Below are 25469 nucleotides of genomic sequence, written 5' to 3'. Positions count from 1 at the left end.
TATTCCTTTATGGCTATAATTGTTTAGCATCTTACATTTATATCCCTCTTGTGATCCTTCTAAAAGCAATGGATAGTGCATATCATGTCTTTCCTTGTCTTCTTCTAAAGAAACGATTAAATTTTGTGGAGGAATTGCTCTTGCTCACCTCACAACAAGGGATGCTATTTTTTTTTCCAAAATTGAAGAGGAGGAGGAAGAAGATGCGTGCGTGTGTGCGCGTGTGCACGTGTGTGTGTGCGTGTGAGAGAGAGAGAGAGAGAGAGAGAGAGAGAGAGAAGAAACATCCAGCAAACGAATTTTTGTTGTTGAGTTTTCTTAAGTAGCTATTTATCGTTGTCATTTAAATTCGACCTACCATCACATTCTCACGAGCCGAAGCGTTGACAGTGGCTGATGAGACGTGGCGAATTTGTTTGAGCTTGGCTCGGAAGTAGCAGGCACGTGTGGAATTTCCGGTTGGGCAGCTTGGGCTCCGTTGGCCGCCAAGCTCTCGTGAAACCCCCCGCCCCTCGCACTGTAAAGACAGGTAGTTGGATTCCCCCCCTCTATGTGCTGCCCATGAAGCATATGCAGTGTTCACCACAGATCCATTCCCAGAAGTCGTTCTACCTGTGATCCGTTTGATTTTGCATGTCTAACTGGGCAGAATTCTTGCTTAACCGCCTATCGCCGGTACCTATGCCGCTGGATATTTTGCGTTTAACCCCCTTTTGCCTGTACCACAGGGTTTAAACTCCGATCTGCAAAGCCCTTGGATGCTCAAGCCCATGTCAAGATCTGCTTAAGGGCTCTTCCATAGTTAGAAACTTTGGCCACACGTAGAGATTTCAGCTACATTTGGAGGATCGTTGCTCTTTTAAAGCACAGGCTGCAGGTTCATCCCGAGGTGGATTCCTTTACAACGGGAGATCTTCAGCTGCATCTGGAGGCGATTTTACAACTAGAGATTTACAGCGACATCCGGAAATGGGTTGCCTCACAATCACAGGATAAACTACATCTGGAGGTGGCTTCCTTCATAAGTAAAGATATTGAGCAGTGGGTAAAGATTCCAGCTAGATTTGGCGGAACAACAAATTTTTTGCGGATCAAAGTCTTTACACCCAAAAAGTTTTCTCTTGAGCAAGCAAGACAGTTGTCGGCAGAAATCCTCACTAACGGCTCGCTTTACAAAGGTTTTTTCAGAGCGGGTTCCATACTCTCTTCTTCCTCTAAACCAATTTGTTTTGTGACGGAGAAATATCCCATATAGAGGTACCCAACTATGATGCTTTGCGTTTGCTCATTGTCTGTGCAATGCTTTGCTTCTGTTTTACTATAAGTGCACTATTATATACTTTAAAAGTGGAATCTGCACGAGTGTTTTGGTTCTTGTCTTCTTAGCTGCTTTCTGCTCTTTTGCAGGAATGCCGGCATAAGTTGGCGTCATATGCCATAAAAAAATTCTATGAACAAATATTTGAGCATCATAGATGCTTTAGGTCTCAATGGACATATGGGCATCACCTATGCTTTGTAGGGCCATGGTTTTCAGCTACTTCTCGATGTAGGCTTATCTAAAAGTCTCCATGGATAATAAGGGTTTTCAAGTTCTGAAGTCTTGTGTTGAGGAGTATCATTATGGAGCTCTGCTGACCAGGGCTGCTTGAAAGAATTCTTTGAGTGGTTGAATCATGACAGCAGCAGGTTCTCGAGATGGCAGTGATGGAACGTTAGAAGACGGGTATCCCTCAGTAACATCCAGAGGAATCTCCAAGTGGATCGATTCAGGGGCATCAGCAAGGGGCAATGGGTACCCGTTTAAGCGATATCCTGCAGCTGGTCGGCCGAATGGCATTGGTGGGGATCCTGTAAATGGTCTTCTTGATAAGGAGGAAAATGGAATAGAGTTACACAAAGGAATCGGGCAACTTCCAACACGAAGCAGCAGGGCTGTGCCATGTAGAACCATTAAGTCCGATGGAGAAAATGGGAGTGCGAAAGGCAGGTCGTGCATATACAGCATACTAATATCGGTGGTAGTATGCTGCTTCCTAGCGGAAGCATTACTTCAAGGCTCAGTTATGATGCTATGGAAGCCGACAGATCTCTCATTGAGCTTAGGGTATGTGAAACCGACTCAAACTGGGGGCAAGCTAGAAGGTCCTGAGAGGTATTCATCAGAGTACAAATTGAGGTTCGACCCTTGGAAGCTTAAAGAGCGTGTTTTACAACAGAAGCATAGTGCAGCAAGGATGCGAATGTCCAAACAAAGCTTTTTTCGGCCACCTTATATTGCACTGGTATGAAATCTTGCTCAAGTTACTGTTGCATATGAACTATTCCTACAATATTAAACGAATCCTAATTGTAACTCAATTTTTAACCCCCAACCCTACATTGTCTTTGGAGAGGCCTTGTGCTGTCATCCATCTCTATGCCCTGGCATATCATCAATTGTTATTCTCTGCGAAGCCAAATGCATGGATGAGGGTAAAGCCAGCCATGGAAACCACTGTTTTTCCTTTTTTGTGTTTTCAAGGTTGCGTCTGCACTGTATGTAAGTGACCAGCTGGAGTAAGGCATCCATGTAGAGCAGGCGGGCTGCAAACTCTGGTAGATTGAAGTGATGTGGGATAGCAGGTTTGCTGTGAGTAAGATAAGGGGGTTTGCTGTGAGTAAGACATGAGAGTTTCTTGACCTGCAACTTCTCTATGGAGCTTAATCTAGTGTTGTGGAGTGGCTCAAACATGTGCTCCATACATTGTTGCTGGCTAGACTCGTGACCCTTGAGTCAAACAGGAGGGACTTTGTTTGAATTCGCTGAAAATGTGCTTGAAAACATTGCCTTTCTAGGGGTGCTAGATGAATATTTTTTTGTCAATCTTGTCTTTGCTGTTGGTTTCATATGAAATATTGGGTGCGATAATGCTCACGCTAAGTACGTTTACCTTTACTATCATGATGTGTAGGAGTCCACGTCCTTTATCAGTTTCTCATGGTGAATTTATGGCTACTCATCCTCACTGGAGGGGTATCAGGTATCACCATGCGAAATGAGCCAAAAGAAAAGGGCGACCTTCCGGTTCATGCCAGAACTCAGCCTGTACTGTTTCGGAGACATGGTGGTTCTCCAATGAGGGACGTTTAATCAGAACCCACATGAAGGAACCATAGTAACAGGAAAAGCTGTTCCCAAGCCTGAGGAACGATAGATCAACATTTCTAATCTGGTAGGGAACGGCTGAATGGTCAGAAACAGCTGCTCAAGAAGTTTTGCAAGGGAAACGGCTATGTTCATTTCTGAAACGGGGTTTCTGTTCTAGTGATGGGTGTTTATGGAAACAGCTGCCCAAGCTGTTCGAGTGGGGAGGGGAGAGGGTAAGTTTGTAACCTCAAGCCTACCCAAAAAGGGACATCAAAGTCCTTTAGGTAAGGTACACCTACCTGTCACATCTCACGCAGCCTGCACAAGTCTTCACCATATTTCAGATTTAGAAATTTCATATTTCAGCATATTTAAAATTTAGATTTCACTCTTGCTTCCTTTATCCACCTTTTTGTCGCAGAGGCCACGAGCTTTTTCATAAAAGCAATTGATTTGAACATTTCTGGTCTTGATTTGCCAATTAGGTCAGAACAGGTGCTGATGGACATTGAATTTGCAGATGGTTTTACTGTTTTCCTTGAGGCTTTCCATAGGAATCTTTGGCGTCTCAGGGTATGAGCACCTTGTGCAACATTGCTGGAGCTAGATTAATTGGCATACATCTACGGGCTTTTGGATTGCCGATACTCAGGCCCCACGATGTAAGGGTTTTTGGATTCCGTATTGCACTTGGACGAGAGACATGGGATGCAGGATAGGAGTGGACAGCATTCCATTTGAGAAAAAAAAGAAGCTGCTGGATTGGAGTTCAGTGAGGTTCTTACAACAGCCTGGTACATGACATCCTGCTGCTGGTTTTCACACTCATGCTGCGTGAGCAGCTAAGAGAGCTGATGTACATTTTTTAATCATGTGGCGCAGATGGCACTTGAGATTCGAGGGTAATAGTTGTTATTGAGGTTCTTACAACAGCCTGGTACATGACACCCTGCTGCTGGTTTTCACACTCATGCTGCGCGAGCAGCTAAGAAAGCTGATGTACATTTTTTAATCATGTGGCGCAGATGGCACTTGAGATTCGAAGACCAAGGTGGCTTGTGAGACCATTATCCTTTCCAAACATGGTGCTGGTATACTGAAAGTAGACCCTTGCTGTCCAAGCTTATAGTCCAAGGCCTTCTTCCAGGTAATCAACCCTGAAAGAGCTTTGTTACAAAGGGATCATGGAATGTGCTCTTTGCCGGACACATGTATTTATTGATGCAGACATTCAGATTCCGGCCTCAAATTTTCACCCACTATGGAGTGTAAGAATTGAATCTCTCACGTTTCCAGTGACAAATTGTGATTAGGAGATTGCCGATGGTCTGGATATGCGTGAGAGATCTAGTGGTGGCTGGTTGGGGACTTCAAGGAGTGGCTGTTTTATTGATTCTATACACAGGTTCTGTGATGGGTCACAGGTGTTGAGAGGCCTTTCATCAAGGATCCTCGCTAGAATCATTATTGATAATAACACTGATTTAGTATTCCACATTTTTCATCAAGAAATCCCACCTTTCCATCGAAACCTCTGCTGTTCCTGCTTCACAGCCTTGCCTTTTGCTCTTGTTTCAGCTGATCTGGGCCTTGGGTTGTGTTTTCGCCGTTTCAGCCATTTCCGAGTTCCAAAATGGTGTGTGATAAACTTTTTGGCTGTTTATCCCCTCTGCCATTTTGGCTGTTTCCCAACAAGACTTGTGCAACCCCTATTTCCGGTCATACTAATTCCGAATGACTTAGCTCTTTTCGCAGCAGCCTTCTCAAAAGAAAAAAAAAACTCCCTTGTAGGTTTCCTCCCAAATTCCTTCCTTTCCTCTCACTCTCCTCTGTACCTTTCTTCTGTTCTCTCCTTGGCTGTGTGGCATTTCCCCATTTCTCTGCCCTCCAAAATTCAGTTCTGTTTCCCTTTCATTTTTGTTTCCCATAACTGTGCTTATAGTTGATCATAGTGAAAGTCTCCCTAGCTATGAACAGAGAAAATGTGTGGGCTGCTGCACGATGTTTGAGACAAGGGCTGGGGATCTCATTATGAGCCTCCACTGAAGCATGGGTGCTTTGTGGAAGCGGTTTAGGATTAGTTTATCGTGATAAATATGAAGATTAATGCTTAATCAGAGTCTTGAACTGTCATGTGCACCCTAGGGGTAGGTAGATTGGCGAGCTAGAGTGTGATATGTTGTGGGCGGACATGTGCTTTTTGGTCCGCTATTAATAACGTGTGCTTTTTGGGCGTTCCTTACCTATTTATTGGGGGGAGGGGTACCAGTTGGGCACACACACCAACAGATGGAGCACAGGAGTGTGGAGCACGTGGAGTGGTGAGCTCCACCATGTAGGAGGCCATTGTCCTTGGGGGACAACCCCTCGTGATATGGGACACCAGAGGAGGACGGTGGCAAGACACTCGTGAGGGCATGATGCTCGTGGCTCGTGGCTCGGTGGGGATGGCCAAGATTGTGAGCCTCGCTCATGGCTGTCATGGTTGGGTGGCGAGTATGCCTGCACCCATATATGTTTCTTCCGCTTTGCTTTCTAGGGTTAGGGTTTGTTGCTTTGCCTTGCGTTTCATGGCCGTTTTGCCGGTTCCCCTCTCGGAGAGATCGTGGGTTTTGACATGAACCCATGCCATACTTCTACCTCATGCGAGATACACAATAGGTAAAGAAATGACCTAACCTACTGAAGTATTCATATGTATGACTTATTTACAATGGACTAGAGATACTCAATGGCATGGTCACCATGAAACTTGTTTCAGTGGCTTTGAAATTCGTTTCACGTTTCAGTGTTGAAACGTTTCATGTGCACATTGAAACCATATCGTTTCATGTGGGGAAAAAGGTTGTGATTTTTTGTGCTTTTTAGCTTGTATAATTCTGTCTCTTTCCTTCTTTTATCCTATTTGTTCTTTTCTCTTCTCTTTTGTATGTCTTCTTTGTTTATTGATGATAAATATGCTAATATCATCTTATAACCAGCTTTTGTGATTTTTTGTGCTTTTTAGCTTGTATAATTCTTTCTCTTTCCTTCTTTTATCCTATTTGTTCTTTTCTCTTCTCTTTTGTATGTCTTCTTTGTTTACTGATGATAAATATGCTAATATCATCTTATAACTATTGGCTAGTACCTTCACATTTTATGTATATGATCGTTTCGGTCCAGCGTTTCATTGTCCACCTACATGGTGTTGAAAAGTTTTGTTCCAAAATAAATCGCTTCAGCATTGTTTCGTTTTGATAGTGAAACGTTTCGCGGTGACCTTGCTCAATGGTAGCACAGCTCTTGACCTCTTAATAACCTAATGATGTATTCATATGCATGACTTATTTACAATTGCCTAGAGATACTCAATGGTAGTTAGCTCTTAAGCTCTCAATGACTCAATGATGAATGAATGATGAGCCATAGCCCTCTAGTTACATCAAAACTGAAAATGACCAATAACACTTGACACCAACACTAGGACCGGAAAGGGCCTCTCCTCTACATTTGTATTTCTTGGAGTATTTATATGTACAAGTGTCACGGATCAATAGGCCAGATTTCTTCTCACATGGAGTGAATACAACTCAAACAATTGGGTACTTGTCGATGAAGTCTGGACAGTCGAAGAAGTCCCAAGTCACAGGCACAGTCCCACCTTCACTGGGTGCACACCTGCCTTTCATTGGTCTTCTGGGATCGTGCACCAACAGGCACGCCCGTACTAGCACAGGCAAAGGGGTACATCGTGGAAGGAACATTGCCTGGTTCTCCCAGGTAAGCTTTGCTCCCGGACTCCCTAGTGTTTCTAACCTTCACTGGCGCTCAGAATTTTGAGGATGCGGTTAGCACTACCACTCAGGGAAAAACAAACCCGCTAGGAAAGTTTCTTGAGTATGGTTAGCATAAAATGCTTTGTTCTTGCTTTGCACAAAACTTAAACGAATCTTTGAACTTAATTTAGCAAATTTTAGTTTTACACAAATAAGAAATACAAGGCACTTGGAATAGCTTGTAGCAGGAGTCAATGGAGATGTATTCCTTTCACCATGCAGTCAGGAACACCTAGTATAATAAGTACAGATCTTCGTACAGCAAGTTCAGGCTTGGTACATCAAGTATAGGTCTTGGTACAACAACTACAGGCTTGGTACAATAGGGTACAATCAGGTACATCAAGGTACAATCTGGTACATCAAGGTACAATCAGGCATAGTTGTTTCTCGTATCAGTACGAATGGGTTCGTACGGTACGGTTCGTACGGCACGATATCGTACGGTACGAGTTTTTTTTTCCCCTCCAATATGTAGTCATAAATGCATGTGCACATGTAATGGACGAAACCCCCCTTTCGTGAAACTTGTACAGAAAGTTCTTGTCGGGCACAAAATTGGCGCGACAGAAATAAGAATGTATGTCTTGGTCTTCCTATGGAGTGACAATCATAGTAACAGGGGACGGAGGGTAGGGACGCAGAAACGCCGTCTCGAATCGGCGAGGTGTTCCGACATGATATGGGGACGGAGGGGACGCCTCGGGTACCTGCGTCACAAGGGGATGCTGTCTAGGGAACACAGAACGAGCAGCAGTTGTCGGGGACGGGACTAGAACGGGACGGCGACACGTTTTTTTTTCGGCTGGTTTTTTGCGCCCGTTTTTTTTTCGCTAGGCTCTAGCCTCTTAACTTTTAAGCCTTAAGCCTTAAAAGCTCTCTCTCTCTCTCTCTCTCTCTCTCAACTTTCATCCTCTCTCATGGCATCTTCTTCACAAGCAACCTTCGGCTCCGCACGTCGTGGTGGTGCTAGAAGAACCGATGGTTGGTCATGGTGGGAAGAGGTTAATGCCAACCGCCCTGGAAGTGGAGGAGGTTCACGCCCATGGTCTTCCTATGGAGTGACAATCATAGTAACAGGGGACGGAGGGCAGGGACGCGGAAACGCCGTCTCGAATCGGCGAGGTGTTCCGACACGATATGGGGACGGAGGGGACGCCTCGGGTACCTGCGTCACAAGGGGATGCTGTCTCGGGAACAGCAGAACGAGCAGCAGTTGTCGGGGACGGGACTAGAACGGGACGGCAACACGTTTTTTTTCGCTGGTTTTTTGCGCCCGTTTTTTTTTCGCTAGGCTCTAGCCTCTTAACTTTTAAGCCTTAAGCCTTAAAAGCTCTCTCTCTCTCTCTCTCTCTCTCTCAACTTTCATCCTCTCTCATGGCGTCTTCTTCACAAGCAACCTTTGGCTCCGCACGTCGTGGTGGTGCTAGAAGAACCGATGGTTGGTCATGGTGGGAAGAGGTTAATGCCAACCGCCCTGGAAGTGGAGGAGGTTCACGCCCATGGTCTTGCAAGATTTGCCCCTATAGGTGGACGAGTGGGTCAAACAAAGTGAGAGAACACCTTATGCATGAGTCTGGGCACGAGGTTCCATTTTGCACGTGAATTACATCGGAGAAGAGAAGGGAGCTTCTTGAGTGCATTGTTGGGCATGAGGCTTTGAGGGCTGCATATAGATGACCTGATCATTACGGGGGATCATGATGCAGAGATCTTTGATGTAAAGATCTTGCTTAGACGAAGTTTGAGATGAAGGTATTGGATTACTGCAAAGACAGTATGGCTTGGACATGTTGTCCAAGTATGGTATGACAAGCTGTAAGCCTATCTCAGTGCTGTGCTCGGCTGTGAGACAGTCATGAAAGTCGATGGCTATTGTCCAAAGAAATCTTTGATGGAGGTCTGTGTTATGTACTTGGCTACTACTAATCCTTGGAACACAAGACACACGAAATTAGTACGAAACCTCGTAGAGGGGTGTAGACTAGCTCACCTCCCAACAATAGGTTCTATGTTTCGAACCACTCGTGAGCTAGGGACTAAGGACTGTGACATTGGTATCAGAGCTTCTGGCTGGTTTTGAGATATTGTTGCTGCCTATGTCCCACCCACCCTTAGTGCATCGTGCAAGGATGAAACCATCGCGCGTGTCTTGATCTTTTGGTGACCAAGCAACATTGTTTCATCATGAGGGTCAGCAAGGCTAAACACCGAAGGTGTCCCATATGAAGGTGCATAGTCCAAGGAGAGTAACACAGGACATGGAAGAAGTTCCCAAGAGGTTGGTTGGTGGTGTTCCACAAGACCCAAGGGGAATGGTAGTCTTGTGAGTTGGGTGCCACTTGGGGCATACTCGGACAACGGTTCCAAGGGAGGATGATCCTCCAAGGGGTGGGGGGTATTGTTGGTAAACTCAAAATAGGCAAGGTCAATGATCGTACATGAAAGTAATAAGTGAAAGAGTGCACAGAAGAAATACCCTCAAAAGAAATAGAGTCCATCTGCTCCAACTCTCTACCAAGAGTAGCCAAATGCTGTACAATAGCACCCTCCTCGAAGATCGGCATCGCCATATATAAGAACTCAACTGTCCCCTCTGAAAACTGATGTCGGGACTCCACAAGCCCAACCAAATCCAAATCCCAATCCTTCAAGCCTTGGAAGTACCACTGTGCCCCAGGCACGGTCACGGACACACTTGACCACAATCTAGAATCCTCACATAGAGTAAGGGAAAGAGGAACATTCACAGTAGTGGTGACTGAAGTAGTAGTAGCCTCCTCAATAGCATCACACGGTGTAGAAGCAGGCTCCTCCATAGAAGGCAAAGGGACCAGCAACACATCCTGGTCACGACTCACTGGTTAACGAAGAAAGAGTCAAAGGCGAAGCAATAGGAGACAAATCCCCCTTAGAAGCTGTGAGCAAAGATAGCCCACTGTCTTCCTCAAAAACATTACCAGAGATATCATCCTGGCAAGGAGAAGTATGCATAGAAATTGAAGGCAAGGCAACAGGAGAAACAACCTCCTCAGATGCAATGAGCAAAACTGGCCCACTATCCTTCGTTGCAGGAACATCTCCAAAAGAAGTATCCATAAGATCACTGGCTGCATAGCACTCAGAAGTAGAAATCATCTGCCGATTACTGGCATCACCATACAGGTCACAATGCAACTGCCACACATAGAAAGTAGAAGCATCATCAGGAGCATAGATGAAGTGTTGAAGAACCAAATCCTGACAATTCAGGAGGAGAGGCAAGGTCCGGCAAGCACCGATTCTTGTACGAGAGAAACTCCATCAAACCATACTCCCTGAGAATAGAAGTAACCTGCAACTTCCATGACTGAAAGTTACCACCATCCAACTTGTCTGCCTCATCTAGGAAATAACGAGAGTGGTACGGGAGCCAAATCTGAAGCTGTCATCATTGATCCAATCAATAGGACCAACCCTCATAAAATAAAACTGTCCAAATCAGAAAACGCTGATATAGGGCCCTTCCTCCCACCAAAATGCAGTCCTAAGAGGCTGGACAGCACCCGAAAATCCTCCTGTAGCAAAAAACACAAAAGCTTCTGTCGGCTGTACCTCCAACCTTGAGGTCACCAAAAGAGGGAAGCAAAAAATGCAGATTTTGATATAGAGAGGAAAGGCAGCCACACAGGGCTTGGGAATATGCTGTAAGAGAGTGCAAGAGGGAAAGGCATCAACAAGGACAGTAGCTTGGGCTCTCCTCAAAAAAACGCACAATCTCAAAAGAAGAAGTGTCCTCCACAGGTACCAAGGGTGCCACCAAAGCCCGAACCACCACAATCCCCCTCTGTGCAAGGGAATGTCCACCGGAGAGGAAAACGCAGCCAAAGAGGAGGGGCTGCTGTCCTGAAAAAACAGGCTGCCTAGATTCAAACTCCAAGTAGAAGTGAAACGCTGATGAAAAAGTTGCCTTCTGGCTGCAAGCAATGAAGCCAAACTGAAGGAGAACAACCAGCAGAAGCTGTCCAGAAAATGCAGCAAGTAGAAGGCTGCAAATCTGAGAAAAACGCAGAGGTTAAGGGGCTGAAAATAGGGCTGAATCTGGGCAGTAGTGGAGTCGCTGAACCGGGAGCGATGATACCATGAAAGAGTGCACAGAGCGGAAGCAAAGGGGCACTAGAGTGTGCTGAATAGAGAGTGCAAGAGAGAGAGATATGGAGCAACTATGCTGAATATACTGAAGCAAAACAGTCCCAAGCAAGAGACACAAGAAGTCTCATAAGTGAGGGAGCAAAATATGTACAAGACTGAATGAAAAGGGAGAGGCCAGCCCCACCTATTTATAGGTGAGGAGAGCTGGCCGACTGGTAAAATACCAAATAGGCTGAGAAAAAGGCCAGAAAAATATGGAAAAAAGGGGTGGCCAGCCCACAATCAAGGGCCATACAAAAGGGACCAAAAGGACACCAGAAATGGGCAGAAATTGGGGATGAATGTGCTAACAATAAGCAACTACAAGTAGCCACATCTCTGGTCACTAGCACTCGGCTATGACACATTCGGGTTGTAGTTGAAATAACTGCCTTGACGAAATTCCTTCGTCGAGGCTTTCTGATTGGTATCTATCTATCCAAGACTAACTAATGTTATTCTTGGATGCACGAAGGAGCTATCGATCATGACTGTTGGGGATTTCGGAGCAGAGTCACCTAGCATGGAAACATCTCCTATATGTTTATGTGTATTTACTTTTGTCAAGGGAACGGCCCCTTAGCCGTTTTATGTCTTGTAATCTCATTTGTGTGTATTTGTGTATGAACCACCTCCTATGGGTGGATTAGATAAGTTTGTGTTTGTGGTGACCATGAGCTTGCCATGTCATCACAATATGTGTAGTTTGATTATGTTAAAAGATAAAGCCACAAACCTACAAAAAGCATTGTACTTTGTAAACTAAATCAATCAAACCCAAAACATTGTACGTGCAATACTTTGTCTCCCAGCAGTACTTCAAGCATTGTTATCTCACTCTCTTCTCTTACTCTCTGCGTAGCCATGACTAGCTTTAGTTCCTTTGTTATGCCCTAGCCAGCTCCCTCTTCGCCCACATTGTGGTGTTAGAGCAAGTTTCGTTGGCGGCTCCCTTTGCCCCGCATGGCTTCGACTCGTGCGATCGTTGCCGTCTTTTCTCTCCCGTTGGACCTCACCTTGCCTATGCGGCTCTGCCCGAATGCGCCACCGTCGCCACACCCTTCGGCGGGCCACAGAACCCATGATAGCCCTGCCGGTCGGCATGGTGGTGCGCCACAGCTGGGCGGACTTGGGGGGAGAAGGTTTGGGTTGAGCCACTCGACCCCCTAGCGGGGCGACCTCCCGTTTGGTGTCTTACTTGGCAGACCTCTTTTTTCCGGCCCATGGGTTTTAAAAAAATAAAAATATTTTTTTTTTTGCTTCGCCACTTCTCCTAGTTTCCGCACTTTTCCCCCCTTCTATCTGCACCCACTTGCTTCGCACATCTTCTACCATTACTCCTTGCCACACCGTCCCCTTCCCTGCTCCCTCACATCTCTGTCGCGTCACTCCTTGCGCCTACACCTACTCCTACCCTCTAGCTGCGTACGTTTCTGATGCCGTGCTAAGAGTCATTCTCTGCGACTCTCTTCACGTGTGCCAGGCTTGACACTCTCCTTATCCCTTCATCGTGGACCTGCCTGCATCATCTAATCTCATGGCACATGGCAGGAGCAACTACAAACTGGTCAGATTTGACGGTACCGGCTTTCCAGTGGACACAACACCTAAACTCTGCAGTTCCTGGACAGAATCATGGAAAAAACATGATAAAAACCCAACTAGAGCTGAGATAAAAAAAACAATAGCCCTGTAAGCGCCAGTGGTACAATGCTACAATGATACAATGTGGGGATCAAGGTGGGTCCTTGACATCTGACTGTATAGAGGTTCTCCACATTGCTCATGGAGGGGCACTCCTTTATCTTTGGAGAGAGAGAGAGAGAGAGAGAGAGAGAGAGAGAGAGAAATGAAATGTCATATTAACGTCTTCAAAAGGCTAGAATGACGTATGAGACAAAAGTTACAATCAAAGGTCCGATACAAGCTGTCTGTGGAACAAGAAAGATAATATAAAGAGGGGTACAATCAGATGAGTGAGAGTATCCCTGCGGCGGGGGGGGGGGGGTGTGGATGTCATTGGAGAAACTCTCGCATGGGACGCTGTAACATGAGGCCAATCTCATCTGAGGTAAAGTGCTTGGTAGGCCTTTGCTGGTGCCTGGCTATGATCAGCTGTATCCTCCGGTGCATACGAGATCTCCTGCTGTGTCCTCTAGGCCTCGGATGTCTGGCTCCACTAAGCTGTAGCGCCCGATCATGTGTCACTCCTCGAGAGGCGGTTCTCGGTGTAGATGCTAAGGGGGTCGGGGGTTGAGTGGTGACCTGCAAAGTAATACTGAAATAGTCGGTCAAATGTCTCTGTACTGGTCCTCTGATCATGGGTCCACTGCTGCGTAGAAGTGCCTCCCTGTGTCGGCATAGCTCCAATAAGAAGAGAGAGAGAGAGAGAGAGAGAGAGAGAGAGAGAGAGAGAGAGAGAGAGAGAGAGAGAGAGAGAGAGTACTCACGAAGTCTTTTGCAGGTTTGTGCAAACCTTTACCGCACGCCTGAGTCCTTATACCTTGTTACTGTTGCAAAAGGATTCCAGGCCCTTGGTTACAAGCTTCAGGTGTGTGGCCAACTTGCATCCCATATTGTAGAAACACATGTATTTAACTTCTCAAAGTTATCAGCTTCATGAACATGCTTGTTCTGAATTCATTAGTTTAGTTGTTTCAACTTTCAAAAGGGCGTTTTCTTCTTGTTAGAGGCTAAATAAGTAACCCCGCCACACCCCCCCTCTCCCCCCTGCACGCTCCCCTTCTTTCCCCTGCCGACCCTGTGGCTAATGTCCATCATAAAGCTTTTATTTGGCAGCTATTTGCATTCGAAGGAGGACCCATGCAAGGCATTTGGCAAGAGCAAGGCATAGGTGTGGAACGGCTCCATCTAAATCCAAATGAGGGACTATACGTTGATTGGTCAAAGTAAGATGCCTACTATTGGTATGATCTTCCTTTTTTTGAGAATAGCACATTTCCTTAAGTAAAGAAATGTTGATTAGGATTTAACTTACTTTTCTTCTGCTACATAGATTCGAAGGAGTAATCTTAAGCTCCTTGGATGCCAAACATGCTTTTACGAGGTGAGCTATTCCTTTATCTTTAATGTAGAAACCTATGCAATAACACAACATACTCAGAATTGCACCATGTTGACTGTGAAGTTCTTTGTTTTTATATGCAAATAACGACATCTGGAGATCAAACTCAATCAATCGCGCACACGATTTTCACAAACTACTTAATGTATCCTGTTTTCTCTGTATTTAGTAAAGCTTTCTGAGGCTTTTTACAGACATGCCTCTATCTAGGCTGGTGGGTCCATCTTGACCGCACACCATGGTGTCTTGGACAGGGGATCTCCCTGTTTGTAAAGTGCCTTAGCCTCTCGCTAATGCTGTCATGTCATATCTTGTTGCTGTGTAATTTTGTCTTTTGTAAATCACGTGGTGATGGATATTTGTTTAGATGACAGCTTTTTGCAGGAGCCCTTCAAAAATGTGGTGGTCATCTGGGTCATACTAGAAGATACATTGGGCAAGCGCCTCAGCCTCTATGAAAGAAGTGGGCTAAATCATTTGATCTTCGAATGGAAGCAAGCATTTGCACGTGCCAATGTTGTCGTTTTTCCAGACTACACCTCAGCAGTAAGATATTTTATTCATCTTTTCAAAGCATTGAGAAGCCTAGCTACGAGAAGGGAGTTTTGAATAAGGTTTTAATTTTCATGGCATATTTTGCAGATGATGCACACATTACTGGATACGGGAAATTTTCTTGTCATTTCCGGATCTCCCAAGGATGCTTGGGATGTAAAATCTTATGTTAAATCACACGGTAGAGATGAATTGCGGCAAGCTCTTGGTCTCAGATTGGAGGATGTTGCATTAACTGTTGTTGGAAGTCCCTTCATGTACAAGGGAGTTTGGAGAGAGCATGCCATGATCATGCAATCAGTTTTGCCGTTAATGAATAAGTTGAGTCAAGTGAACAAAAAAGATGGCCCTGCATTAAAGTTACTTTTCGTTGGCAGCAATCCAGCCAGCAGCTATGGTCATGTGGTACAGGTAAGACACTAAGGGTGCCATCTCGTATAAAAAAGTTTGTGCGGAGCATTAGTGTAGTGCAATGGCTTGCATACATGCGTACACGTGTGCACGCATGCGCGCGCGGAGAGAGAGAGAGAGAGAGTCTACTAAAGACCCAATGGGCCTATGAGGCCTAAGTGATACAATAATGTCCATGGCATATCTCATCATGGAACGGAAAATTAAAACAAAGATATCTCACTGGGGTGATACAAAACTGTCCACGGAATCTCATCATGGAATATGAGGAACATGGAACACGAGAGGAGCATCAGCCCTGAGAGAGAGAGAAAGAAAGAAAGAAAGAAAGCTGTATTAACGTCTACTAGAGGCCGAACACGACCTATGAGACAAATCAATGTACAACTGTCAATGTCTTTTGGATGTCTAGAAAAAAAAGGACAAAATGAACATGAAATAAAGTATGAAAGTACTGAGCTAGTGGGGGGGTCAATGTCTCCCATGTAGCGTCCTCCTCAACAGGATCCTTACACTTGATCTTGTATTCCGTGATAAGCGTATTACGCAATCTTCTTTCACGAAATCCAAGAATCTTTTCAGGTTCGTGCGGAACAAATGTCATGTCCTCGACATCTATAATTTCTTGAGGAGTAACTAACTGATCTGCTTCACCCAGTACTTCCTTAAGTCTACTGACATGAAATACAGGTTGAACTTTCACATGAGAAGGCAAATCCAAATCATATGCAACTGAACCAATTCATATGCAACTGAACCAATCTGTCGTGTAACACGAAATGGTCCACAGTATCTAGGAGATAATTTCGGAGATCGACCTGTCCGTAAAGTCTTGGAATCTTTCGGAACTCGCAAATACACCATCGTTCCTTCAGAGAACTCTCTGGGTGAACGATGTCTATTAGAATAAAACCTGTCTTGATCTTGAGCACTTCTAATAGATTCCTTTGTAACTTGTAACATTTCTTGCATATCTTGCAAAAAATTACGTGCTGCATCATGCTGAAGTCCTTAGAATCCTACTCTAACAGGTGATCTAGTATGAAAGGACTAAATCCTGTACTCATATGCTTAGTAGTGTTATATGCAAATTCTAACATAGGAAGATAATCCTCCCATGAACTCTGTCTTTTGGATACATATGCTCGAAGCATATCCTCCAAAATCTGATTCACTCTTTCAGTCTGGCCATCGGATTGAGGATGATCTGAGGAACTCAAATTCAAAGTTGTTTCCAACTTCTCAAAAACAAGTTTCCAAAAATCACTCGTAAACTTAGAGTCCCTATAACTGACTATGTCCTGCGGTAACCCGTACAGTCTAAACAATTGCTCGATAAACTGCCGTGCTAATTGCGTAGCTGTAATAGTCTTCCGGGTCGGTAAAAATCTAGCCATTTTTGTCAAGCGATGAACCACAATCCAAATAGAATCGTGGCCTTGATGTGTTCTTGGCAATCCGGTAATAAAATCCATGGAAATACTTTCCCATTTATTACCTGGGATTTGCAAAGAATGCAACAACCCAGCCTGTCTAAAGCGTTCAGCTTTATTTGCCTGACAAATTTGACACTTGAGAACAAAATCTTCCACATACCCTTTCATCTTTGGCCAACAAAAAGTGTGTTTCACTAACGATAGTGTCCTGTGTACCCCAGGGTGTCGAGCAGAAGAGGCGTCTTGACACTCCTTAAGAATCTTGGACCTAATGTCCGAGATCTGTGGTACACAAATTTTGTCATTACGGAATAGTAAACCATTCCGAATCATCCACTGGTCTCCTACAGCCTGAATAGTAGATTGCTTAGTCATTGAGTCTTGGTCAATCAATGAGCTCCCGTCCTGGATCTTCTGCCAAAATGGACCAAAATAACTATCAGTCCTGCAAAGCCCTCTCAATGACTGAAATAAGTCAGTAAAAATCTCGGTAAACGACAAAGTATTCACCTCTCTAATTTGACTAAGCGCATCTGCAACACTATTCATGGACCCTTTCCGATAACGGATCTCAAAATCAAAATCTTGCATTAACTCTGTCCAACGAGCTTTCCTGCCTCTCAAATCATCCGTATCACACACATACTTGATTGACTAATGATCAGTCAATACCACAAACTTGGAGCCATATAAATAATGTCTCCAAACCTTGAGAGCATGAATCACAGCGTAAAGATCCTTCTCAAGGGTTGGCCAACGAGATTGAGTGTCGTCTAGCTTTTTACTTTCAAAAGCAACCGGTCTACCATCTTGAAATAAAGCAGCCCCGATAGCATAGTCACTGGCATCAGTTTCAAGAACATAAGGCCGACTAGGATCAGGTAATGCTAGGATAGGTGCTTCCTTGACTTCATCTTTCAAAAGTCGAAAGGCCATATCCAAATCGTTATTCCAAGTGATAGACTGATTCGACTTACGTCCACGACCTTTCAATAAGTTGGTCATCGGTAGTGTGAGCTGAGAGTACTCCTGTACAGATTTCCGAAGAAAAACAACAAAACCGAGAAAAGAACGAAGTTGTTTCACTGTTCGCGGTATAGGCCAGTCCAGAACCTTCTGAACTCGGTCATAGTCAATGCTCAATCTATCTCGAGTGATCTTGTGTCCCAAGTAAATGATGTCGGTCATAAAGAACTCACATTTACTTAATTTAGCATATAGTCGGTTCTGTCTTAAAATAGATAAGACAATCGTGAGGTGTCTGACATGATTCTCAAGAGTACGACTATATATCAAAATATTATCCAGGAACACTACCACAAATTTTTCCAAATGTTCACGAAAAAGATCGTTCATCATTTGCTGGAAAGTGGCTGGAGCATTGTTTAACCCAAAAGGTAATACGAGAAACTCGTAATGGCCATACCTAGTCCGAAAGGCGGTTCTTTCGACATGCCCTTCATGAATACGTATCTGGTGATAGCCAGTACGTAAATCCATCTTTGTGAAATATTTCGCTGTTGCTAACCGGTCAATCAGGTCATCTGATCTAGGGAGGTTCTTAATTGCCAGCTTGTTCAATCTCTTGTAGTCTATACACATTTTCCAAGTATTGTTCTTCTTTCTCCTAAGGAGCACAGGTGCACCCCAAGGTGATTTACTTGGACGGATCTGGCCCATCCTCAAATAATCTTCGAGTTGTTTAGCCAACTCATCTTCCTCAGCTTGGCTCATCCTGTAAGGTGGAATACTGACAGGATGAGCACCAGGGATCAAGTCAATACGATGATCTATTGCCCGTTCAGGTGGTAAACCCGATGGCAATTCCTTAGGGAATACATCTTGAAATGAATCAAGTATCTTCTGTAATTCTTTGCGTTCAAACACACTTAATTCATTTACATCCATGGAAGGGATGAGAAAGGAAGAAAGTGGAATCAATACACAATGGAAAGCGGTATACAAAGAAGAATCCATTATATTTCCAAAATCAATTGTATTTACAAGAGGTCCCTGAGAGGGATGAATACAATCACCTAAAATACTATACTGGGTGTCCTTATGCTGAAAAGAAAAAATATGACTAGACCAATCTATCTGGACTTGAAGAGTCTTAAACTACTCAATCCCTAATAACAAGTCTACATTTTCTAGATGCATAACATAGCATTCCAGAGTATCTTTGTAGTCCTGAATCTGGATTGGAAGCATCTCCACTTGGCGATCCCAAACTTGCCTTCCCGCAGGTAGGCGTACCTCATAGGTATGGTCGCTGAGTGTCGTATCAAGACTCAATTTCTGCACAAGTTTGTAGTTAACAAAGTTGTGTGAGCTGCCAGGGTCTAGAAGAATGTGAATCTTATGGCCATTCACTTCCCCATAAACTCGGAGAAGATCATGTAAGCCAAATACTTTAGAATTGAACAGACAATCAGAAGAAGTACTAGGGCGAGAAAGTACAGCAATTGACATACCTGTCAAAGACAACTGATTAGCTGCCTTTGGCTTGGGTCCTGCGTTTGTCTTGGTACCCTTTTGCTTTGGGCACTCGTTACGCATGTGTCCTTTTTCTTCGCAGATAAAACAACGTCCTTCCTTCTTGAGCTTTAAAGCCCTAAGGAGTCGTTTCTTCTTCGCTAGTGTCGAACTGGAATTCTTCGAAGGTTGGTCCGAAGACTTTCCTTCTGTTGTGTTAGCCATAGGTGCGGAGAACTTCCTTTTATGCTTGTTCCCCTGCTCGGTAACGGGTTTCGACTTGGAAGAGACCATCGTATCATCATAGATACGAGCTGAATGAATGGCCTCGTCCAATGTTTTACATTTGTTATTTTTAACGTGTAAACAATATAAGTCTGGTAAACCAGCTATGAAGAACCCTAAAAGAGTAGTGGGATCCATCTTTGTAGCTTTCATCTGCAAGTCCCTAAACTTCTGGAGGTAGACCTCATAGGTGAGATGTTGCGAGGTCATGGTCAAAGCTGAAAACCGGGCAACAACATCATAATCATCCTCTTTCTTGAGGAATTCTTTCTTGAAGATGTCTTCGAATTGTGCCCAAGTCATTGGCTTAGGGTTGAGTTCCTTCCACCAAAGCAAAGCTTTGCTGGACAGGAAACCTGCTGCTAACTGGATCTTCTTTCCATCATCATATGGATGAAACTGAAAGTGAACTTGCCACTTATGTAGCCACGTGTCCACGATCTCCTTGGTGCGATGCTTTTGCTCGCCCCCGAACGGTTCCGGAGTAATGTTGGGGCCTAAAGTAGAAGCCAAGGTATCCATTCCCGATAGAGTAGAGAGGGTAGTGGTCGATAGAGCGATGGAGTTCTGCAAAGCTTGCATCTGGGCTGCGATTTGTGCCTGACGTTCCGTCGAAGAAGCTTCGAGAGCTACTTTGAACTCTCTCTTGGAAATCTGAGTTTGACACAAAATCGTCAAAAAGATCGGCATCGGTACCTTCCGTAGCCGGCAAGCCTTCGCGTTCCACAAGGGGCTCCAACTCCGATTCTTGGGTCGACATCGTGAAGAGGGTACGCGGAGAAGCATCGTGCTTTTTTTGTTCTCTCTCCCTGCAGTTCATGCGACTGCACAAACAAGTCCCTTCTCTTCTTTGCAACGCAAATGACCCTACTTAGACTACCACCTCCCATCAACATGGGTTTCTTTGATGAAGAAAAAACACATACTGAATCTGAAAACAGCAGTACGCACAGAAAAAACAGCAAGTTTTTTAACACATACCTTTCTTCGACCTCATCTTCTCTACCAACTGACTTGCTCGTTCACGAGGTATGCTCTGATACCACTGTCAAATCCCCACGGATCTCCTCGTGATCGTTCTTGGTTCGAGACTCGAAACTTGCAAACAAACAAACAAACAAGGGGGTGCAGGCCTGACTCACCACCCAACCATGACAGCCGTGGGCAAGCCCACCGAGCCACGTGCTGAGCTAACTAGGTTGACGTACCGACCAATCTCCTCCTCGCGACGTTCCATACCGCCACGAAGCTACCCTCGCGGGCCTCGAGATTGCTGCCGGCCTCGGCTGCATAAAGCAGGTGCACGTCTGCACACACTAGATCTAGGCTCCAAGACCATAGAGCTCTCACAAACTCGCGAGACTCTCTATATCCCAATAACTAACCTTGGCCACCCTTTTATAGGCTCTTGGCCGGTCATCGGGCGTCCACACTTGGGCGCCCGATCGTCCATACTTGGGTGCCCGCCCGTTAGTCTATCCCTAACTCAGCTCGTCAATCAGCCTGCCTAGCTCCAAGCTTCCCCTAACCTCGAAGCTAGTCTTGCGTGCGTGTAGCACACGGTAGATACACACTGTGCACATGACAATGTGAAAAGAGGGGATGTGTTGAAGACCATAACCTTGGTTTTCCCAAGGTTTACTGGGAGATCCCACTCTGCATAAGAGTCCTATAATGTGTCAAGATGTCTCTAGAGAATCTGCAATAAGCACAATGCCATCAGCATAAAGTAGCATGAAACAAAGATACTTGCTAGTGATACACATCCTCCCCCTCCTCTATCAATGAAGGCTAAAAGCACGTCGATATAGAGGCCAAAGAGAGTCAATGGGCATCCTTCCTTCACTCCGATGGTACTGGAGATCTCCTTTGATAATCCTCCTGGGCATGTCACCCGTCCTACGACCGACTCATATAATGCAATGGTCCCTAATGGTATCCCCAAATCTTGGAGTCTGTGCAGTAGTCTGGCTCAAGGCACTGGCCTTGGCGGAAATCCACAAAGCAACAGTAAACCCATAGATGTCGTGCTGTGTCCTCCTCTATGATGGCTCGGAGGGTGAAGACGCGATCCAAAATGGAGAATGACCTATGGAAGTGTCACCATTTGGCCACCCAAGGAAACCACCCATGCTTGTGTATATATTGGATTGGTGTCCATGGTTGTTATGCAAGGGATTGATGTCACTCATGGGATACTTGGATTTGGCTTTCCGTTGGGACTTGTGCTTGTGTGTACATGCTCGGAAATGCCTGGAAGATTGGTGTTTCATTGGGTTTGGTACCTCGTGTACTTGCCTGGAACACGCTATTTTGGTTTAGTCTCATGAACGGGGATTGTCCATACCAATGTTGCATTGCATAGTATCTTTATGTGTTTGTCATGTGCAAGAATTGCCATGGACATTCTCAGAAGATAATCCAGAAGGGGCAGCCAGAAAAAGAGCATTAGAACCAGAAGTTGGAGCATAAGGTGCTGAAGTGGCAAGTTTGGACTTGGAGAAGGACTTGGGTGCTGTCGGTTGCATGTCAGGGTGCTGTCGGCAGGAGGTCTCGGCTTTACCAGAGGGCAAGGCGACTGAAAGAGCATCATTACATGGCAAGAAGACCTGATGGCGCTGCTTTATGGAGAAGACAAGCCAGTCGGCCAGCACTCCAAGGGGTCAAGAGCCTATAAATAGCACATGTGCTCAAGGATAGATTCATTCACTCCACTAGGGAGTGGGTCCAGTTTTAGGATGATTTTGGGTGTTTACACCTTTTCAGGAAGGCGTCCCATGGCTGTAGATCTAGAGTACCTTTTTGTACTATATGAATATACTGAATTTCCAGCTATCTCTCTCTCTCTCTCTCTTTCTCTACTCTCCCTTTTGTCTGCGTTTTTGCATCAGCATGTTCTAAGTGGTGTTTAGGGCTGAAAGAAGACCCCCAGAGCTTCCGCGTGTTACATTGGTATTAGAGCATCAAGCTTAGCAAAGCTGAACACTGATTCAGTCCCATATGATGGTGTACAGGTCCAAGGTACAGGAAAGTACATGGATACGAAGCCCAAGGCAAGGAACACAGGAACGGGAAGAGCTCCGAGGAGGTTTGTTGGTGGTGTTCCACAAAGCAAGAGGGGATGGCAGTCCTGTGAGCCAGATAGGTTCTCGGGCAACGGTCCCAAGGGAGGATTATCCTCCAAGGGGTGATGTGAGAGTGCCAGACTCATTTGTCAGGAATGAAGACCAAGACAGTGTTGAGAGTCAGGGCAGGAATGGATTGGGGACTGGAGGGAACAGATGCAGAGATCTTATTCAGAGTCAGAGTGGTTTTGGAGACCAGGCCGGGTTTTCAGAGAAAAGGGTTGCAAGGGATGGATGATAGAGGGACTCCCGGAATAGTTTGGGATGATGACAGTCATCCAAGGAAAAAGTTGGAATCCCGTCATCAAGTGTAGCAGAGGGGGATGTCATGTGCAAGAATTGCCATGGACATTCTCAGAAGATAATCCAGAAGGGGTAGCCAAAAAAAGAGCATTAGAACTAGAAGTTGGAGCATAAGGTGCTGAAGTGGCAAGTTTGGACTTGGAGAAGGACTTGGGTGCTTTCGGTTGCTTATAGGACGCGTCGGCTGTACCAGAGGGCAAGACGGCTGAAAGAGCATCATTACATGGCAAGAAGACCAGACGGCGCTGCTTTATGGAGAAGACAAGCCAGTCGGCCAGCACTCCAAGGGGTTCAAGAGCCTATAAATAGCACATGTGCTCAAGGATAGATTCATTCACTCCACTAGGGAGTGGGTCCAGCATTAGGATGATTTTGGGTGTTTACACCCTTTCAGGAAGGCGTCCCATGGCTGTAGATCTAGAGTACCTTTTTGTAGCATATGATTATACTGAATTTCCAGCCATCTCTCTCTCTCTACTCTCCCTTTTGTCTGCGTTTTTGCATCAGCATGTTCTAAGTGGTGTTTAGGGCTGAAAGAAGACCCCCAGAGCTTCTGCGTGTTACAGTGCTTGCGTGTTGTGTTCATGCTTACTTGACCAATGTGTAGTTCTGAGTAAGGGGACGCTTGCCCCTGAAGAACCGTGCATGTGAAAGTGCAAGCTGACATGGTTATGTGGCATGTGACAGGTGGTAAGTATTGGTTGTATAGTTGAGCCTTAGGATCTAGCATTAATTTACAAGTGAGTGTGTACACACTTTATTAAGTTTTGGGTGACCAAAACTCATTTATAAATTATGACCAGCCCTCTGTTTGCACACAGTGATGTCGTAAGGTGGAAAAAGCTCAATGTCCGCCCAAACCTTATCCCCTTTGTTCAAAAAGAGCAACCAGCCATGTGTCAATCCTAGCTTGGGTCCCAACTTACTTTTCCTCTCTGCCTGACACCCAAGGTGGACATCTCATCATCTCTCTCTTCTCCTCTCTCTCTAGAAGTTGGCGCTCACTTCAAGAGGCTTTATGGCTGTATTTTCTGCACTTTCTTCTTCCCTACACCATATCCAAGTTTGTTAGAGTGTTTTCTAAGCTTTCAAGAGTGTTTCCAGGCCGTAATCACTCTAGGAGTTTGTGTCCACTTAAAGAGACTTTATGGCTGTATTTTTTGCACTTTCTCCTTCCGTACACCATATCCAAGCTTGTTAGAGTGTTTCCAGGCCGTAATCACTCTCCTACACACTCCCAATGGCTGGAACTCAGCAAAATAGTTATTTTCTTTGCCGCAATTTTTGGTCTTTTGGCTGAAAACGCTAATTTCAGCCTTCCTTTCTCAAGTTGAACCATAGGGGAAGCTTTCCTAGGGTTCCTTGCAACCACTTGAAGACTTTTGTCACAATCGCAACAAATTGAAGATTTCAACACTCCAGATGCTTTCATCGTGAAGACTTCCATTGACATCGACTCTACTTGCAATTGGTAAGCATTAATGCTCAATTATGGAAGTAGGTAGGAGGAGGAAGCAGCATGACTACATGTTCACATACCTTGTGTAGTGTTCTCTTGTCCTACATGCTGTCTTGGAGATTGTGTCTACCATGTGTGGGCGGAACAATAGAGAGTAGATGGTAGGGAACATGGGCACGTGAGGGGATAGTGTGAGTTGAAGATCTTCACTGACAACCATATTGTTTGCAATACTGCATTGGTTGGAAATGTGGTTAGAAATGCCCATGACACTATGTACTTGATTCTCCTAAGATTAATATACACTATTTGAGGGAGGGGCCGGCCATTCCGGCTCATTGTGTGTCTCTTGTCAATTCAACAAATTACATTTTGTATTGTGCTTGTTGTCCATTAAATCTTAGTTTATTTAAGTGTATTGAGTAGCATTTTGTTCAACCAACGATTCCATACCGACCGGTGGAATTACATTGGCATCAAAGCATACGGGTCTCTTTCACTTCCATCCTAAAAGACGATCATCGCGAACACTAGGTATCTCTACACTTAGAACACTATGGACAACCGTACAGTGAAAGAGACGGGGACAATGATATGCATGCTTCCAATGCTTTACATGAAGATTATACTCATGTGGTGCATACTGGAACAGGAACATGTGGGACAACCGTCCCGTGGTAAAGAGAAAATGCAGGAAGGAGAGTCCATAGCGTTAAGGGCTGAACTTACTTGTATGTAGGCTCTTCTTTATTTACAAGAAGAAGAATTGAAGCTCTACCGCCAGGATCCATTGGTACATGATCTTTTTGAAGGCTAAGAATTCTGAATCATTTACGGATCATGCCATGGCAGTGATAGCTCAAGAGTTGCACATGCAACCGAGGGATGCAGCACGTTCGTATTGAGGATGTCTATGGAGAAAATGCAACTATTCCACATGTCTTGGAATCCCCACGGGTGGTTAAACATGAGCACATGTCTAAGAGGATGAACCCTCTTACAACTAGAGAGGAACCATCGGCGACTTCACGCCTTGTAGTTGTACCTTATGTAGCCCGTGAAGAATGCAATGTTTATGGCAGTGGTCAAAATGTATGTCAAATGCCATTGCTGGCATGAAAATGTACATGCACAACACATGCAACATGGGCTGCAATTTTCTGTTGGTGTAGGTATTTTGCGTATCTCTCATGCTCTACTCACGCCCTCGAGTGTGC

At 45.0% G+C, this 25469-nt stretch overlaps 1 protein-coding gene and 1 long non-coding RNA gene across 3 annotated transcripts in view; both read left to right on the top strand.

Moving 5' to 3' along the window:
* Positions 1-320: 320 nt before the first annotated feature.
* The window catches only part of LOC147630110 (uncharacterized), a 55693-nt gene continuing 30544 nt past the window's right edge, over positions 321-25469 (top strand). Inside the window, exons 1-8 of one of the 2 annotated variants that reach the window (XM_086811732.1) lie at positions 321-529; positions 729-1257; positions 1408-2285; positions 13583-13669; positions 13918-14027; positions 14135-14185; positions 14578-14749; positions 14846-15169. In XM_086811732.1, coding sequence (XP_086667858.1) covers positions 1677-2285; positions 13583-13669; positions 13918-14027; positions 14135-14185; positions 14578-14749; positions 14846-15169 — 1353 coding nt within the window. In that variant the 5' untranslated portion in view covers positions 321-529; positions 729-1257; positions 1408-1676. Of the gene's footprint in view, positions 1258-1407; positions 2286-13582; positions 13670-13917; positions 14028-14134; positions 14186-14577; positions 14750-14845; positions 15170-25469 lie in introns of both variants that reach the window. The other variant, XM_086811731.1, reaches the window with a different exon arrangement.
* On the top strand, positions 3792-4233 carry LOC147630112 (uncharacterized). Its single transcript, XR_015267787.1, has 3 exons — positions 3792-3924; positions 4013-4067; positions 4156-4233. It is a non-coding gene; the product is annotated as an uncharacterized LOC147630112 (long non-coding RNA).

The sequence above is a fragment of the Cibotium barometz genome, chromosome 17, assembly GCF_041138505.1.
Source record: "Cibotium barometz isolate CiBa-2024 chromosome 17, ASM4113850v1, whole genome shotgun sequence".
Taxonomy (NCBI): Eukaryota; Viridiplantae; Streptophyta; class Polypodiopsida; order Cyatheales; family Cibotiaceae; genus Cibotium; species Cibotium barometz.
Note: the sequence above shows the minus strand (reverse complement) of the source record. Positions and strands in the feature narration are given on the sequence as shown.